General features: G+C 50.6%; 1 protein-coding gene across 2 annotated transcripts in view; it reads right to left on the reverse strand.

Annotated features, from left to right (window-relative positions):
- Positions 1 to 301: 301 nt before the first annotated feature.
- Positions 302 to 14,902, reverse strand: part of Rftn1 (raftlin, lipid raft linker 1) — a 199,942-nt gene continuing 185,341 nt past the window's right edge. For both annotated transcript variants that reach the window (XM_052745605.1, XM_052745607.1), the window contains exons 8-10: positions 13,759 to 13,862; positions 10,715 to 10,796; positions 302 to 1,866 (exon numbers count right to left, since the gene is read on the reverse strand). In XM_052745605.1, the coding sequence (XP_052601565.1) occupies positions 1,540 to 1,866; positions 10,715 to 10,796; positions 13,759 to 13,862 (513 nt within the window). In that variant the 3' untranslated portion in view covers positions 302 to 1,539. The remainder of the gene's footprint in view (positions 1,867 to 10,714; positions 10,797 to 13,758; positions 13,863 to 14,902) is intronic.

Here is a 14,902-nt window from a genome sequence, read left to right on the forward strand (position 1 = left end):
ATACTGGAACAGTATCCCTAAAGAATTCAAAAGTGTCCCCCCCCCCCCCCCCCCCCCGCAGTAAATAAAACATCAATGTTACTTATTGAAACATGTACCCAAAACCAAAACCCTCCAGCCTCAGAGGCTCCCAACCATCTGTAACTCTAGTTCCAGGCATCTGACACCCTTTTCTGGCCTCAGCAAGTTTCAGACATGCAACTGGTGCGCGCGCAGCGCGCGCGCGCGCACACACACACACACACACACACACACACACACAAAATACCCAGACACATAAAGTTAAAAAGAGATCTCTGCACAAGGCTTTACAGACTTTATTTTAATAAACTTGGAAATGAAAAAGGTTTTCCTCATTAAATAACTTACTTGACACCTTAGAAATCACACTTCTGAATCAACGCTGTTGTTAAAGGAGTTTGATCACAACTCACTTGTGCTCTCTTGCTCACCTGGTGGCGTCTGAATTCACTTTGCACGTCTTTTTAAGCAAAGCCCGAAACCCCAGTGTGCTTCGGTGACTCGGCTGTTTGCCACAGCCCACCACACTGCCAGGAGTAGAAAACGCGACGGTGACCAGGGCATGAGGGTGGAGTTCTTCTACACCAGGCCAGGGCCTCTGACAAGGTAAATACTTCTCACCACATACTGAACTCAGAGGGTTTATTGCTTTAAGTAACTAAACAAGAAAGAGACAGGCTGTTTCCACCGAGACAACGGTATTCTCTCTCCAAGGTTTGCCAGATGCGTCTACTTAAAGCCTTAACAACACTTTATGAACAGTAAAAACAAGTGACAGGCACAGCACACAACTCAATGACACATGAACCAAAACAGCACACAAGGGCACCCAATATCAACCGCCCAAAACAACAGAATGTATTCATAGAAGTGGAATACAAAATTTAAAAACAACATTTTTTGGCATTAATATCAATACAGAATACTTTCTTGAACATCCTGCAAGAGCAGGAGTGTAAAGAATTACCTGTTTGTTTCCAGATCACCAGTATCTATAGAACTACTGTGGGGAAGACAGGAGGCTTGGGCACCTCCCCTTCCCCAACATCATCACCTTCCAAAACAGCAGGGTCTCCAGGGTTCAGGTGGAGAAGGGCAGCTTGCAGAGCTGCAGGGTTAAAGTTACTAAGTACTCGCCCAGAGCAGCAGCATGTAGGAGTGAGCGAAAACCTTGGTTTATAGCGAAGGATGTCCCAGAAGTTGACCCAGATGTGCCCTGGAGCCCTGTGGGGCAGTCTAAGTACTGTATGGTCCATGCCCTCCCTCGGGGAAGTGGTGGGACCAGGCCTCCAACCCTGAGGTCTAGAAGGAACAGCCCAACTTTGCACTCTAACGTCAGTGGATCATTAAGACAGCTTTCCAGTGGATGTTCAGAAAACACCACCATTGGACACCAGCCCTCCCAGGGCCCGCTGGGCTAACAATGGGTCAAGCCAAAGGATAACACAGAACGAACCAGCTGCTAGCAAGCTCCCCAAGGTTTGCCATCACATTGCAGGCCTCGCACAAATCACGGACTCAATTTGCCTCTGCTGGAGCGGGCTCTGCAGCAAGGTCATCTTCCAGGGTGGGGTCTGAGCGCCTGGGGGCCTCCGAGTCCCTGCTGTGGCCAGCAGGGCCATTCTGCACAGCCCCCAAGCCCTGCCTTTGCTCCCTGACCTCAGAGGCTCTGCCTGACTGCTGTGTCCCCAGCACACAGTTTCCCACATCCCCAGCCTTGGGAAACTGGTCTTCTAGATTCTTCTCATTCTCCTCTGCTTGCTGCTTGTCTCTGGCGCTGCGTTTACCTTTGGATTTCCTCATCTGCCTGCTGCGTGTCTCTTCCCGGGAGAATCGCCACTGGAACTAGAAAGCGGAGAGGGTGGAGATGAGTAACCAGGTTCTGGGAGTCATCTCATCTCTTACATTTCTCACCTCCAAACCCAGCAGTTCCCAGATTCCCAGACACCACCAAGCCAAGATCAATTCCAAGCCATCTTCCCCATCCCCAGCGCCTGTTTAACACCTTCCATGTGTACGCTCTAGATTTGCGGGAACTGTGGAGGGAGGAGGCTGCGTGGGTCCCATGGCAAAGGAGGCAAGTGCTCCTGAAGTGGTATCATCTGGAGCTTAAAAACAGAAGATGGGAAGCTGCCCTCTCCAGACATCAGGCCTACAGTCCCATTGGGACAGTGAGTACTGGGCAGACATTCTCTCCCCAGTTTCCATGAGTTAGCCAGAGGCACATGGCTCAGGTGCTCTGCTGCAGACCCCAGACATTCCTGCAGGACTTGTGGGCTCCTTCCCACAGCTTCAGGGGTGATGCCCTCTCTGACAAGCTGACGAAGGTGCCCAAACAACCTGCAAACCTATGACTCATCTGGGTGGTTCCTAACAACACAACTTTCCAACTGAAAATCTGCCCAGCTCCCTGTGCCCTGGAGATGGAGCCCAGCTTCTCCCTCTGCCCTTCCCACTGGGGTGCTGTCTCTGAGAGCCCCCTCCACCCAAATCCATCCTCCACCTGCTCCACAGACAGTTCTGCAACTAAGATTTGCTCATGTGAAAGGAAACCAACAGAGACTCAGAGTCCTAAGGTCGTGTACCCAGTGACAGCGCCAGCAAGAGCTTTGATCTTACGGTAGTTTCTGGAAAGGGACTCACTGGCCAGATTGCTTACCCTCTTTTGTGATCCAAGAGACATACAGGGACCTTAGCTTTTAAGTTCTCACTAGTCTCCTTCTTCCATTTCAGTTGTACCACAGTAGTTATGCCAAATATGCACTTAAGTATTAAAGAAAATAAGCTAGGAGTGTGTCTGTGTTGCCCCAGTATTCAGGAGGCCAAGCTGTCTTACTTTTCTACTGTTGGGATGGGATCAGACACCATGACTAAGTCAACTTACAAAAAAAAGCACTGAGTTTGAGTTTAATTTGGGGGCTCACAGTTTCGGAGGGTTAGAGTCCGTGCCATCACGGTGGGGAGCTTGGCACCAGCAGATAGGCATGGCACCGGAGCAGTAGCTGAGAGCTCACATCTGATCCACAAACACAAGGCAGAGAGAGAGAGAGAGAGAGAGAGAGAGAGAGAGAGAGAGAGAGAGAGAGAGAGAGGAGAGAGAGAGCGAGCTAACTGGAAATGGCATGGGCTTTTTAAACCTCAAAGCCCATTCCAATGACATACCTCCTCCAACAAGGCCACACCTCCTAATCCTTCCCAAACAAATGGTTCCACCAACTGGGGACCAAGTAAAATGAAAAGAAAAAACACACAGTCTTTTGTTTTTAGAATGTCCTAAACATTGACTCTCACACTTCTGGACACCATGCTTCTCTGGTTTGATCCCCACCCAAATGGATGTTCCCAATCAGAGCCTCCTGACATTTTCCATACTTTTGTAAGAAGTTGCTTATGCTAGCCTGTATTTTATCCCTGGAGCTGCCGGCTGTTGGGGGACTCAGAGGAAGTTGTACTTTTGCCAAAAGAATAGCAAGATTGTCTTGGCTAAGAGGCTTGCCATCAGACACACCAAAGCACTTCCAGGTTGCTGAGCCCACGTCCTGGCTCCGGCGGCACCGGGTGGCTGTCATTTTCTGAGCAAGCTCACATCTGTTTGATACTCCTCTCACAGTCGTCCCTGTCCCCATACACTGTAGCTAATGTGAACAGGGTCTTCTGTGGACACATGGTGTCCTATCAAGGACAGTTCTGCCAGCCTTGAGATGTGCCACTTTCTACCACGAGCCCAGATTTTCTCAGCATCTGCCTGTGCCAAATACACCAGAAAATGTCCACAGTCTTTGTGAAAGCCTGGTCATGAAGTGTCTTGTAGAAGGCCATATTTTGTTGACCCAAAAAAGATAGGAGCTTATAGATAACAAGGTGGGCATCACAGTTGCTTTCTCTAGCACCCTTTCAGGGTCACTGGAAGGCTTGGCCTGTCACTGTGAGCTAGGTAAAATCCTTTTCAGTCACTTTCTGTCCTTCTGGGTCATCACAGAGGGATCTACCCAGCCAGATAGGGCCTTCTAGGACTATACTGCTTCCTGTGTCCTCATATGGGTTTGGGAATTAACTCAGGACTTCTGCTGCTGTCTGGACCCCCCAGCAGAAACAGAACCAGATTCCTAGGGAGGTATGGGTCAGGCCTTGCCACTTTCTTTTTGGCAGGGGAAGTAGTTGGAAACTGTGTAAGGAACAGTGGCCCACATTCAAAACTTTAACAGGCAGGCTGCCTGAGAATATGGGGACCTATGTCTCATGCTTGATAGGAGTTCACATTTCCCTGAATTCCCCAAGTAAAACCATAAGCATTATTAATGCTATTTTACACACAATACCAAGAAATTTAAAGAAGATGGCTAACGTGTCCCAAATCACACAGCTTGAAAGCTACAGGGCCGAAGGTCAGCCACCTTCCCAGCCTTTCTTTCCCGGCAAAAACAAAGGACAAAAACAAACAAAAACAAAACACAAAACAACCTTGTTCTGGAGGATCAGGGCAGCCGCACCTTTGGCTCAGCTCTGAGCATAAGCGCCTTGGCCTCCAGGCTTTCGGAGGTCAGGATGAACCTGTCAGGTCAGTTGGACCATGCTACAAGTCACAGGAAAATATAATAGAATTCAGCTACTATCACAAAAGATACTACTTGGAAAAGTCAAGGATTTTTCTGAAGGTCAACCATGGCTTAAAAAGTCTTGGTGATATTTTAGCTTTTGTATGTATATTAGCTGGTTCCTACAGTGATTTTCTTGTAATGTTATGAGTGCTTCCAAGAACTCCTAACAGTGTATTTATCTAAAATACCTACCAAGCATCCAAGGCCAAATGATCTCCTGAACTAAGGTAACACCCCTGTGGAAAATGCCTGTTCCCTAGGTCAGGCGGATAGCTTTATTTCTTGTGCTACCTGAGACCCTCCTTTTCTATTACTAACATTATAGACTCCTAACTTCTTACCTAAGTACTTCCAGGAATGTAGACTGAGCACACAAATCCCCTTCCTGATATACTAACCCATCATTAGCTCTCTATTGACCTCCTCTTTTACCACTCCCCTTTTGGATTGTAAAAGAAAGCCTGGTGGTCACTGCCTGAGGAAAATTCTTACCTGCCTATGACCCCATAAGAATTCAAGTCTGGTGACCATGCTCTGCCAGAGGATTGCTATTGCTTGGGTTTATAACTGGATTCCTGAGAGACTTAGAGAGAACTGAGAGAATAAGGAGACTGAGAGGAGGAGAGAGAGAGAGGGAAAAAGAGAACAGAAGAACTAGATGGGTAAGAACTGGAGAGGAACAGACTACATGGGAAGAGCTAGATTGAAGGGCTAAAAGAGAGTACTAGAGGAACGAGATGGAAGATGAGGAAGAGCTAGATGGGGAAGAACAAGATGAGAAAGGAGGAGATGGGAGAGGAGCTGATATGGGAAGGAACTAGATGAATGAGAACCTAGATGGGGCAGAACCAAGATGAAGGAATTAAGATAGAACCTAGAGGGGACAGCAGATAAATGTAGAGAGAAATCAGGCAAGAAAGAAGCTAAAAATGAGAGCAGAACTGAAGCTGTGTAGAGAGAGAACTGACTCAGAAGAATAAAGTATAAGGACTAAAGAATTTTGTGTATGTAGATTCATTTCCTATCATCAAAGATTAATTATCAGCTGGTTGTAGATTCTTCCTGGACCCTGGGAGGGGATTATCGAGGGGCTGGACCCCTTTAGTCCTTAGGACCATTACACCCATTTACCAGCTAATGGAAGTCCAGACTCAATGGCAATGAATGATGCTTTGGTTTGGCTTATTAAAAACAAAGAGCTTTGCAGGTGGTGGTGGCACATGCCTTTAATTTAATCCCAGCACTTGGGAGGTAGATGTAGGAAGATCTCTGAGTTCGAGGTCAACCTAGTCTACAGAGTAAGTTCCAGGACAGTCAGGGCTACACAGATAAACACTGTCTTGAAAAAATATTTTTTTTAAATTAAAGACAGACAGAGCTTCCTGTTTTAAGGCTCCCTGACATCAATTATGAGAAAATATGAGTGAAGGCTCACCGGTCCTTGGTCCCAAGCAAGCATCGGCATCACTGAGGGCTCCATAAAACACAACTATTCCAGAGCACCCCACTGAGTGGGCAAGAGGATGGGGACCGACTTGGCACTTTGAACAACCTCTCAAGTTTGCTGTGGCTGCTGGTGGTTTTCAGACCACATCCTGAGACCTGCTTGCCCAGAAAACACCTGGAAGAACTTCAGTAGTAGAGAACCATCTGAGAAGAAAGATCAGCTTCCTCAGCCTCTCACCCCCGCACCTCACACTTGTCTCAGGCAGGCCTCCTTATAGAAATGGAGTCACCACATAATGAACAGCACCAGCAGCTTCAGATCCCAAGACTCCAAAAGGAAACACACAGAAGCAGGGGGTGAGGCCAGGAGCACAGCCTCAGGTCAGCCTCACACCTCCTCAGCGTGAGGAGTGGCAGGAGTCTCACAGGCTACATAGAGCCAGGGTCCTTCTCAGCCACCACATCTGTGGCACTGGGACTGCTCAATCCAGCTAGACTACCCAACTCAGCATTGCGTGTGTGTGTGTGTGTGTGTGTGTGTGTGTGTGTGTGTGTGTGTGTGTGTGTGATGAGGAGGAGGATGCTGGGCCTGGTGGAGCACGTCTGTAACCCCAGCCACCAGGGAGGTGAAGGAAATCACAAGCTTAAGGCCTTCCTGGGCTACAGAGTGAGTTCAGGTCCAGCTTGGGCAACCTACTTATACCTTGTCTCAAAAAATATAAAGAAGGCTGGGGGTGGAGCTCACTTGACTGGCATACATAAGAGCCTAGGTTTAACCCTAGTAGTTGGAAAAGGGAAAGAATGGATGGACAGATGACTGTGGGAAGGACAGAAAGCCTTCACTTTGTGGTTCAGTTGTGTCAACTGAGGTGGGTGGGTCTAAGGGAACCCTTTAGAAACTTGTCCAAGTTAACTGCACGAAGCAGAGTAAAGGGAAGGAGGATGGCTCTGGAAGTCTGCTTCCTAGCACCCCTGTCAGGGTGCTCACAGTTATCTCTAAATCCAGCCCCTGGGGCATCTGATCTCCCTGGTCTCCATGGGCACTGCACTCACATGCACAGATCCACACTCAGACATGGAATTAAAATAAAATCTTAGAAAGGAAGGAAGGAGTTTAGGTGGAAGGAAGACTCCTCCAGGGCAGTGAAATCACCTGCCCGCTTTGAAGTTCAGTATTTCTTTGACAGTCACACCCACAGAAGTGGCAGCACTCAGAAGAGGCCAAGAGGTCTCGACTTGAGAATCTCGTCTGCATTGCGGACTGACCAGACCGACAAGGTCACATCTTTGGTGTACCAATTCTGCAGTTCTATCCTTTCAATTCTGATGCATGGTATGTGTTCTGGGCTCAGAAGTTGATTAATCAGTCAGCAACTCAGCAGGTATCTCCTGAGCATCACCTACCATCCAGGCACCATGAGAACAATAATCAGAGGGAGACGTGCTTACTCTGAGGACGTAGGCAGGCCACAATACAGGGATCACAGGCAATGAGAGCCAGGCAGAGGTCCGCGAGGGGAGGCTGGGGTTCTCTCCCAGTGTGGCACTGGGATGGTTAGACCTAAGGGGTCTCCCCCCAAAAGCTCCTCAGTCTCCAGATGGGGAACTATTGAGGGGTGACCAGAGAGTGAGAGCCTTCATTAATGGGTTCGTCCATTGATGGTTTGTAGTACCACGCCATTAACCAGGAGGTGGTAGGGAACTGGGTGATGGGGCCTAGCTGGAGGAAGTAGGTCAACGGAAATCCCCTGCCCTTTCTGGGCTCAACCTCTGCTTCCTGGCTGCCACATGCTGAAGACTCTCCTCAGCCTCAGGTCCCCAAGACCATATTCTGCCATGTCCCTGGCCCTGAACAACAGGGCCAGCTGAGCCTGGGCTGAAACCTTGAGCCAAGAGCCTTCCCTCCTTTAACTGTCTGTCCTGGGAATTTGTCACAGCAACACAGAGATGACTCATGTGCTCGGCCTCAGTGGGAGAGCACTGCCCTGGGCAAGGAGGCTGGGTGGAGAGAGAATGGAGAGGAGAACCCAAGCAGGGGTGCAGCCCAAAGCAGGGGTGCAGCCCAAAGCAGGCCCTGGGGCAGAGGCAGTGGAGGACCACGGAGGCCGGTGACTCTGGTGTGTGGAGGAGGGCCTGTGGTCACAGGACAGATCTCCATCTTTACGATGACAAAGCTGACTGTCGTAACCATGGGTGACACGGTCCTGCTGCTGCTCACGTTTACTTTCCTTGTAATTTCTTCTTGTGAGCACAGGTCTCATGTAGTCCCAGCTGGCCTCAGACTTGCCTCTTATCAAGGATGACCTTGAATTTACTATCCTGCTTCTACCTTCTAAGAGACTAGATTACAGGCATGAGCAACTGTGCCAGCCTCAAGGCTAGAACCCCAGTGCCTAACACCGCATTGCTAGTCTTGGTGTGATACAGGACATGGAAAGGGAGAGCATCCCAGCCAAGCCAATCAGGGTCAGCTGACTGACTAGGAAAAAAAGGGCTTCTATCTTTTCCCTGAGGAAAGTCAGTTCTACCTTCATTTAAAAAAAAAAAAATCTACCCCTCAAATCAGGTTACCACTGCCATGTCCCCTCTGTGGGATGCCAAAGAGAGCCAAGGTGCCCCACAGGGAGACACCTGGCAAGGGATTCGAGAGCCATTTCTATCAAGGTGCTAAAGCCCAGTCTCCCCCGTGTCTAGGAGTGGATCTTGTATGTTGCTCATCGAATGTCACTTTCCGTGGCGGGTGACATCCTGAGAGCCTGTGACTGAGCACTTCCTGATATCAGTCTCCGGCCATCCATCTTCCAGGTGGTGGCTGACTGCTCCAGGTGGTTAACGGTGACTGGCAGCTGCTTCCTGGTCCACCTCTGTTGTCACTTGTCACGTTACTACCTCAGAGCCTGCAGAGTGGCTGTCCTCTGCACCCCAGCCCATCTGGCTTCTCGTCCTCACCACCTTGGCATTCCTTCAATGAATGGGCAACCCACAGGGTTCGTTGGCTGGTGAGGGCTACTGCAATCTGTTCAGTGGCTAGATGCTCCTGCCTGGACTCTGGGTCCAAGGAACACTAGGGACAAAGCATGGGAATGTGGGGGTGGTGCCAACTGTGGAGGGCTAAACAGGCTGCCAACTTTTGCCTGAGTGTGGCTGTGGCCTTCAAAGTGGAGCACAGCGGGTCCAGGGGACACCAAAAGGAGCTTGGGACTCGCTCAACATGCTGGCCTCTTCCTGAGAAGCTAATAGACACGTCTACAGCATGCTAATCCATGTTCTTCTGCAGTAATAAAATAAGGTCAATGTAAGGAGGCTGGAGGGAGAGATGGCTCAGCCCTTGGTGCTCTTGCAGAGGACCCAGGTTCAATTCCCGGCACCCACAACAAGCAGCTCACAACCTCCTGGAACTGATCCTAGGGATCCAATGCCTTCTTCTGGCCTCCACAGGCACTGACATGCAAGTGATATGTGTAGGCATATGACACATGAAACAAAAATAAAGAACTTTGAAAGACAGTCAAGCGAAAAGAAGGGAAGGTCTAGCTTGGCTAACAGTTCAGGGGATCTGGTCTGTCCTTAGTTGGCTCCTTTGCCTTTGAGTCTGTGGTGAGACAGCACAGGATGGTAGGGCGTGGGCGGTGGAGGCTGTCTGCCGATGGCGACATGGAAACAAACCCCCTTCAAGAGCAGACCCTCCACGGCCTGGCTTCTCGCCACTCTGCCCCAGCCCGTAAACATCTGACCACACTTCATAACAGTATCACCAGGTAGAGACCAAGCCAGGAACCTTTGAGGACATTACAGATCCAAACTGCAGCACACAGGAGAAGCTCCCACATCAAAGACAGCGGGCAGAGGATCTGAATCACCCAGCAGATGCTAGGCTGTTTCAGGGGACACAGAGAGAACCCCGAGAAGCGCCAGCGTCCCTCTGTGATGACGTGCCCAGGCTAGGTAAGAGTACAGCAAGGAGAAAAGTGCCTGGCGACCCTCCAGCACAGACTGACCTGGGGACAAACTGCCGCAGGCTATATCGGCATCCGTCTACATCACCAACTGCCAGTCAAAGACCTTTGGCTCAGGTCCCAGCAAGAAGAGGCTGGCAGTTCCTCTGCTGAGATTAGCAAACTTCTGGTTATGTTTTAAAGCAAAGCCTCCTACATAGCAGAGGTTGGCCTCAAATTTATCTTCCTGTCTCCACTTCCCTAACACAGGGATTACAGACACACACTATCACACCAGGCCAGGACCAGTGAACGCCAACGTCCTAAGGTGTCTGTCTAATAGGCAGGCCAGAGCTCCAGCCAGCTTGTTTGAGATCAGGAAGGGCATCTGACCATGAGCTCAGGCCATCCCAGGCCTCTGTCAAACTGCAGCTGATGTTGTCTCCTAATTTTAGCCTTGTGGGATTCTCTAGCACAGGCTGGCAAGCAGAAGTCTATGTCGTTTGCCCAGATGGTCAGGCCAGCAGGAAGCCTGAGGACCAGCTCCTCAATGGTGCATTCCAGCATCCTCTTCTATGACTCAATGTGGTCCCGTGTCTTCACTCGGCCCCAAGAGCCTTTGGAATGGGAGAGGCCCAGCTCACACAGACCCAACTGAAGCCGAGACGCTCAGGGAACAGGGAGGGTGGGGTAGGGAAGTCTCATGTCTCTTACCTTAGATTCCCTCTTCTTGGTTTTCTGAGGTAGACATGGTCTCTGAAGAAACACAATCTGCTTGGTGGACACGTTCCCTTCCCTACAACACAGGAGCTGAGGATGAGCATGGGCCCCCTGGAGATACAACCTACCTCACCCCACAGGTACAATCCTGAACCTCCTTTAAGTGAAGGAAGGTTGCTGCCGACGGGGACGTCAGAGCTCCCCTTCTCTACATTCCCACCCCTACGCCAGGGCTACCTCAGATGCCAACCTACGCTGCCTGGCTATCCCTGGCTTCCTGGCTACAAATTTCCCTACCCTTGATGGGCAGCGGCAGCTGATGCCTTGGCTGAGTGAGGGTACGCTAGCGCTTAAGGAGCCCCAATAAGAACAGAGTGTCTTCCAGTTCTGTCTTTGGTACGTATGGTATGGCTGAGAATAAAGATGGGTGGTGAGGGCCGGGTGGTGGTGGCGCACGCCTTTAATCCCAGCACTTGGGAGGCAGAGCCAGGCGGATCTCTGTGAGTTCGAGGCCAGCCTGGTCTCCAAAGCGAGTTCCAGGAAAGGCGCAAAGCTACACAGAGAAACCCTGTCTCGAAAAACCAAAAAAAAAAAAAAAAAGATGGGTGGTGAGCTTAGCCCGCCAGTGTGACGTGAAGGCGGTAGAGGGGAGAGCCGATAAACAGGTCAGCGGCTGTGTAGCTCCTACAGGCATGCTGAGGTCAGGAGTGCCAGGCTAGCAGTGAGATGGCACATGGTAACCAGTCCAACCCACTGATGGAACAAGTGATAGCTAGCTTATATGCTATGAGTCCGAGAAGGCAGGACGCCATGCTGTACCTTGACCGAAATATCAAAGGTAACCATGGTTCTCTCCCCATCTACCCTTTGTTCACCTTGTTTTATTTTATGTGCACTGGTATTTTGCCTGCATGTATGTCTGTGTGAGGGGGTCAGATCCCTGGAACAGGAGTTACAGACAGCTGTGAGCTGCCATGTGGGTGCTGGGAATCGAACCTGGGTCCTCTGGAAGAGTAGCCGGTGCTCTTAACCACTGAGCCATCTCTCCAGCCCCTTGTTTACCTTCTTCCCTCCCGCCCCCCCCCCCCCCATGTTTCGAGACAGAGTGTCTCTGTGTAGCCCTGGCTCTCTTGGAACTTGCTCTGTAGACGCGGCTGGCCTCGAACTCAGTTTGCCAGAGGCTGGACTGGTGATTTCATATCTATGGGCTCATTTCAGACTCAGCACCCTGCTGCGGAGCACCCCACTACCACTTTGACAGACCACAAGCTCAGCTCAGCTCATGAGTACCCTCAGGTTCACACAGGGAGGGTCAGATAGGCCTGCTCAGTCCCAGGAGCCGAGATTCACCAGCACTGAGATGTTTAAGGAGTACGTGTGTGTTTCTGAGACAGACAGACAGCCCTGTGAACCCCTGGCTTCACATCTCTCAGAGCACTGGGTCTTCCTGTCCAATCTCATTCCCATCACGGTTGTGTCCTCTGGAAAGTAACTAGGAAACGGACTCAGATAAGCTGCAGGGCTTGGCCAGGACGATGGAGGCAGCAAATGGCAGACTTGGGGTGTTTCCTGCTCTACTGCATCAGCCAGTGCCAGGGAAGTTCTGGTCTTCAAAAGAGCACATCGTTCCCAGTGGCCAAGCCAAATGTTGCCACAGACAGGCAGGGATGCTGAGGACCCAGGGGTGCCAGAGGAGGGGCCCAGGAAGGCCACGGGCTGTCACGGTCCTTTCTCCACGGTCAGCCAGCCCAGGCCATCAGTCTTGCTAGCTGCTGTCGCCTTGCAGTGTGAACTGTGCAGTGAGTTCAGTAAAGCAGAAGCCCAAGGGCCAGTGGGTAGGGAGATGAGAGAGGGACTCAGTACAGGTCAACAGAGAGGCAGCCAGCTGCGGCACAGGGGTTTGACACTCCATACGGAGGTCCTAGGCCTTGTTTCTGCTACCTACTGCCCACTGGGCCTCAGGCCCGTGACAGACCTACTTGAGTCAGCTTCACCATGAAATGGGAAATGCAGCTATACAATATAATTATAATATATATAATTATAGCCCCAAGGAAAGTCAGGAGGGCCCAGAAGAGAGATAGGAGGTCTTTTGGGGTTGGTCTCACAAGGCTCAAGGACAATGGAGAAGCATCCATGAACCTGAACTTGTGAAGAATACCACAAGTAAGGCCTAGGACTCTGGGTCTGCATATCTGCCTCACAAGGGCATTGATGAGCACTGCGGTCTTGGGTAAATCCCTTATTCCAGGGCACACTTTCCTTGACTGAAAAATGGATTTAAAATAATAATATTAATAGCGGGGCGGTGGTGGCGCACACCTTTAATTCCAGCACTTGGGAGGCAGAGCCAGGTGGAACTTTGAGTTCGAGGCCAGCCTGGTCTACAGAGTGAGATCCAGGACAGGCACCAAAACTACACAGAGAAACCCTGTCTCGAAAAACAAAACAAAACAAAAAATAATAATATTAATAAATCAGCTGGGTATGGTGGCACATGTTTATCATCCAGGAGGCTAAGGCTGGAGGAGTGTAGGTTCAAGGCCAGCCTGGGATAGAGGGAGATCCTATCTCAAAGGCAAAAATCTACCTCACAGGTCTTAATCTCAGTCTCTCTGAGTCCCTCCCTCCCTCCCTCCCTCCCTCCCTCCCTCCCTCCCTCCTTCCCTCCCTCCTTCTCTACCTCTTCTTCCCCTCTCCTTTTCTCTTCCCCCTGACTCCCTCTCTTATTTCTGAGGTTCTATGCACACAGAACTACCAAGCCCAGAGCCTGGAGTAGGTATTGAACCGCATTACATCTGTTGGTACAGTGTCCCGCCAGCCCAGGTCCCGCTAACCTCAGTCCCCCAGGGCAACCCTGACTCGCTGGTCAAGGCTCTTCCATGTGAGGAAGGGGAAAGGAGAGTAAGGAGAACCCTGGCCCTGGCAGCCCAAGCCAGAGAGGTGCAGTGCCGGCCCACAGGCCTGTCACAGGACTAAAGAGATGACCCACAGATCGGGAACACGACAGCAGTCATCACAGTTACCATTCCTGTTACCTGGTAGTCTTGAGTACGGGAGTTGGCAGCACACAGGTGAGCTGCCATCCGTAGGCCGCCAGGGAGTTCAGCAGGGGCATGTAGTCCGTCTGCACCTCCGCACCCTGCAGGGAAAGGCCACCATGAGCACTGTTGCCGCCACTGGAATCAATCCTCCCATCGATCCAACCAAACACAGCAGAGCAGGGTCTCTGAGGACACGAGCTGAAGACTGGAGAATGTGGAGCCAGTTTCTTCCTAGGCCAACGTGGGCCATGCAGTCGGTAAGGAATTAGAGCCCAAATATGAATTTGTTGTGTTTTATTCTTGTCTGGACAAATAGTCTCCAGTGAGTTTCACTGAAGAAGCACATTACCTTCCTCCAAGCCCCATACCTAGCATATGCTAGCAGAGAGGCTCTGGTGTCCTGGGGAGTTAGATTACATTTGACAAATGATTAAGTCATTTACATCCAGGTACTGCAGCTACACACAGAGCAGCCTTGCCGGGTTCTGAGCCCTGTCACTCAGGGGTAAATGAATTCCGGTTGTGCTTTACTTCTAATTAGGGCCTGAGGACAAATATTTGTTTTACAATTTGAAAATACAGCCCCTCTGTTACAAAGGCACTGGGAATCATCATGGGGACATCTTGACCTCACAGGTCTTGCTTCTAACTCTGGGTTCCTCACCAAGAATGAAAGTGTGGCCCCCAGTCCTGCCCTGGGCATGCACTGGACTCCCCATCTCAATTAAGTGGCTTAGGAAAATGACATCTATCCCAGTTCCTTCACCCTTAGCTGTGAACAGAACTCCTGAAAGGAAGCTGTGTCTGCTGAGGCTGACTGGCCAATTAGAACTCCAGTACTGTAGTGGGTAGCTGTTCCAGCTTTGACCTGGAAGTACTACCCCTTGTGAGGCTTCCGGTAACCGCCACGCCTACTACCCCTGGGGCAGGTCCCAGATGGGAGCCCTTAAGACCCAGGTTCCGGATGTGCCAGCTCTCTGGGTTCCTTGTGATCCTGGATGCTAGATGGTAGACCACACAGAGTTCTCCAGAGAACCCTGCTGGACTGCACCGCAACTCTCCCGGATCCTGTAACCAACCCCCTTACTGGCTGTAAGTTACCCCAAAATAAACCTCCTTTTAACTACGTGTAGTTGCC

This window comes from Peromyscus californicus, unplaced genomic scaffold (genome assembly GCF_007827085.1).
Source record: "Peromyscus californicus insignis strain IS unplaced genomic scaffold, ASM782708v3 Scaffold_19__1_contigs__length_69161282, whole genome shotgun sequence".
In the NCBI taxonomy this organism is placed as follows: domain Eukaryota; kingdom Metazoa; phylum Chordata; class Mammalia; order Rodentia; family Cricetidae; genus Peromyscus; species Peromyscus californicus.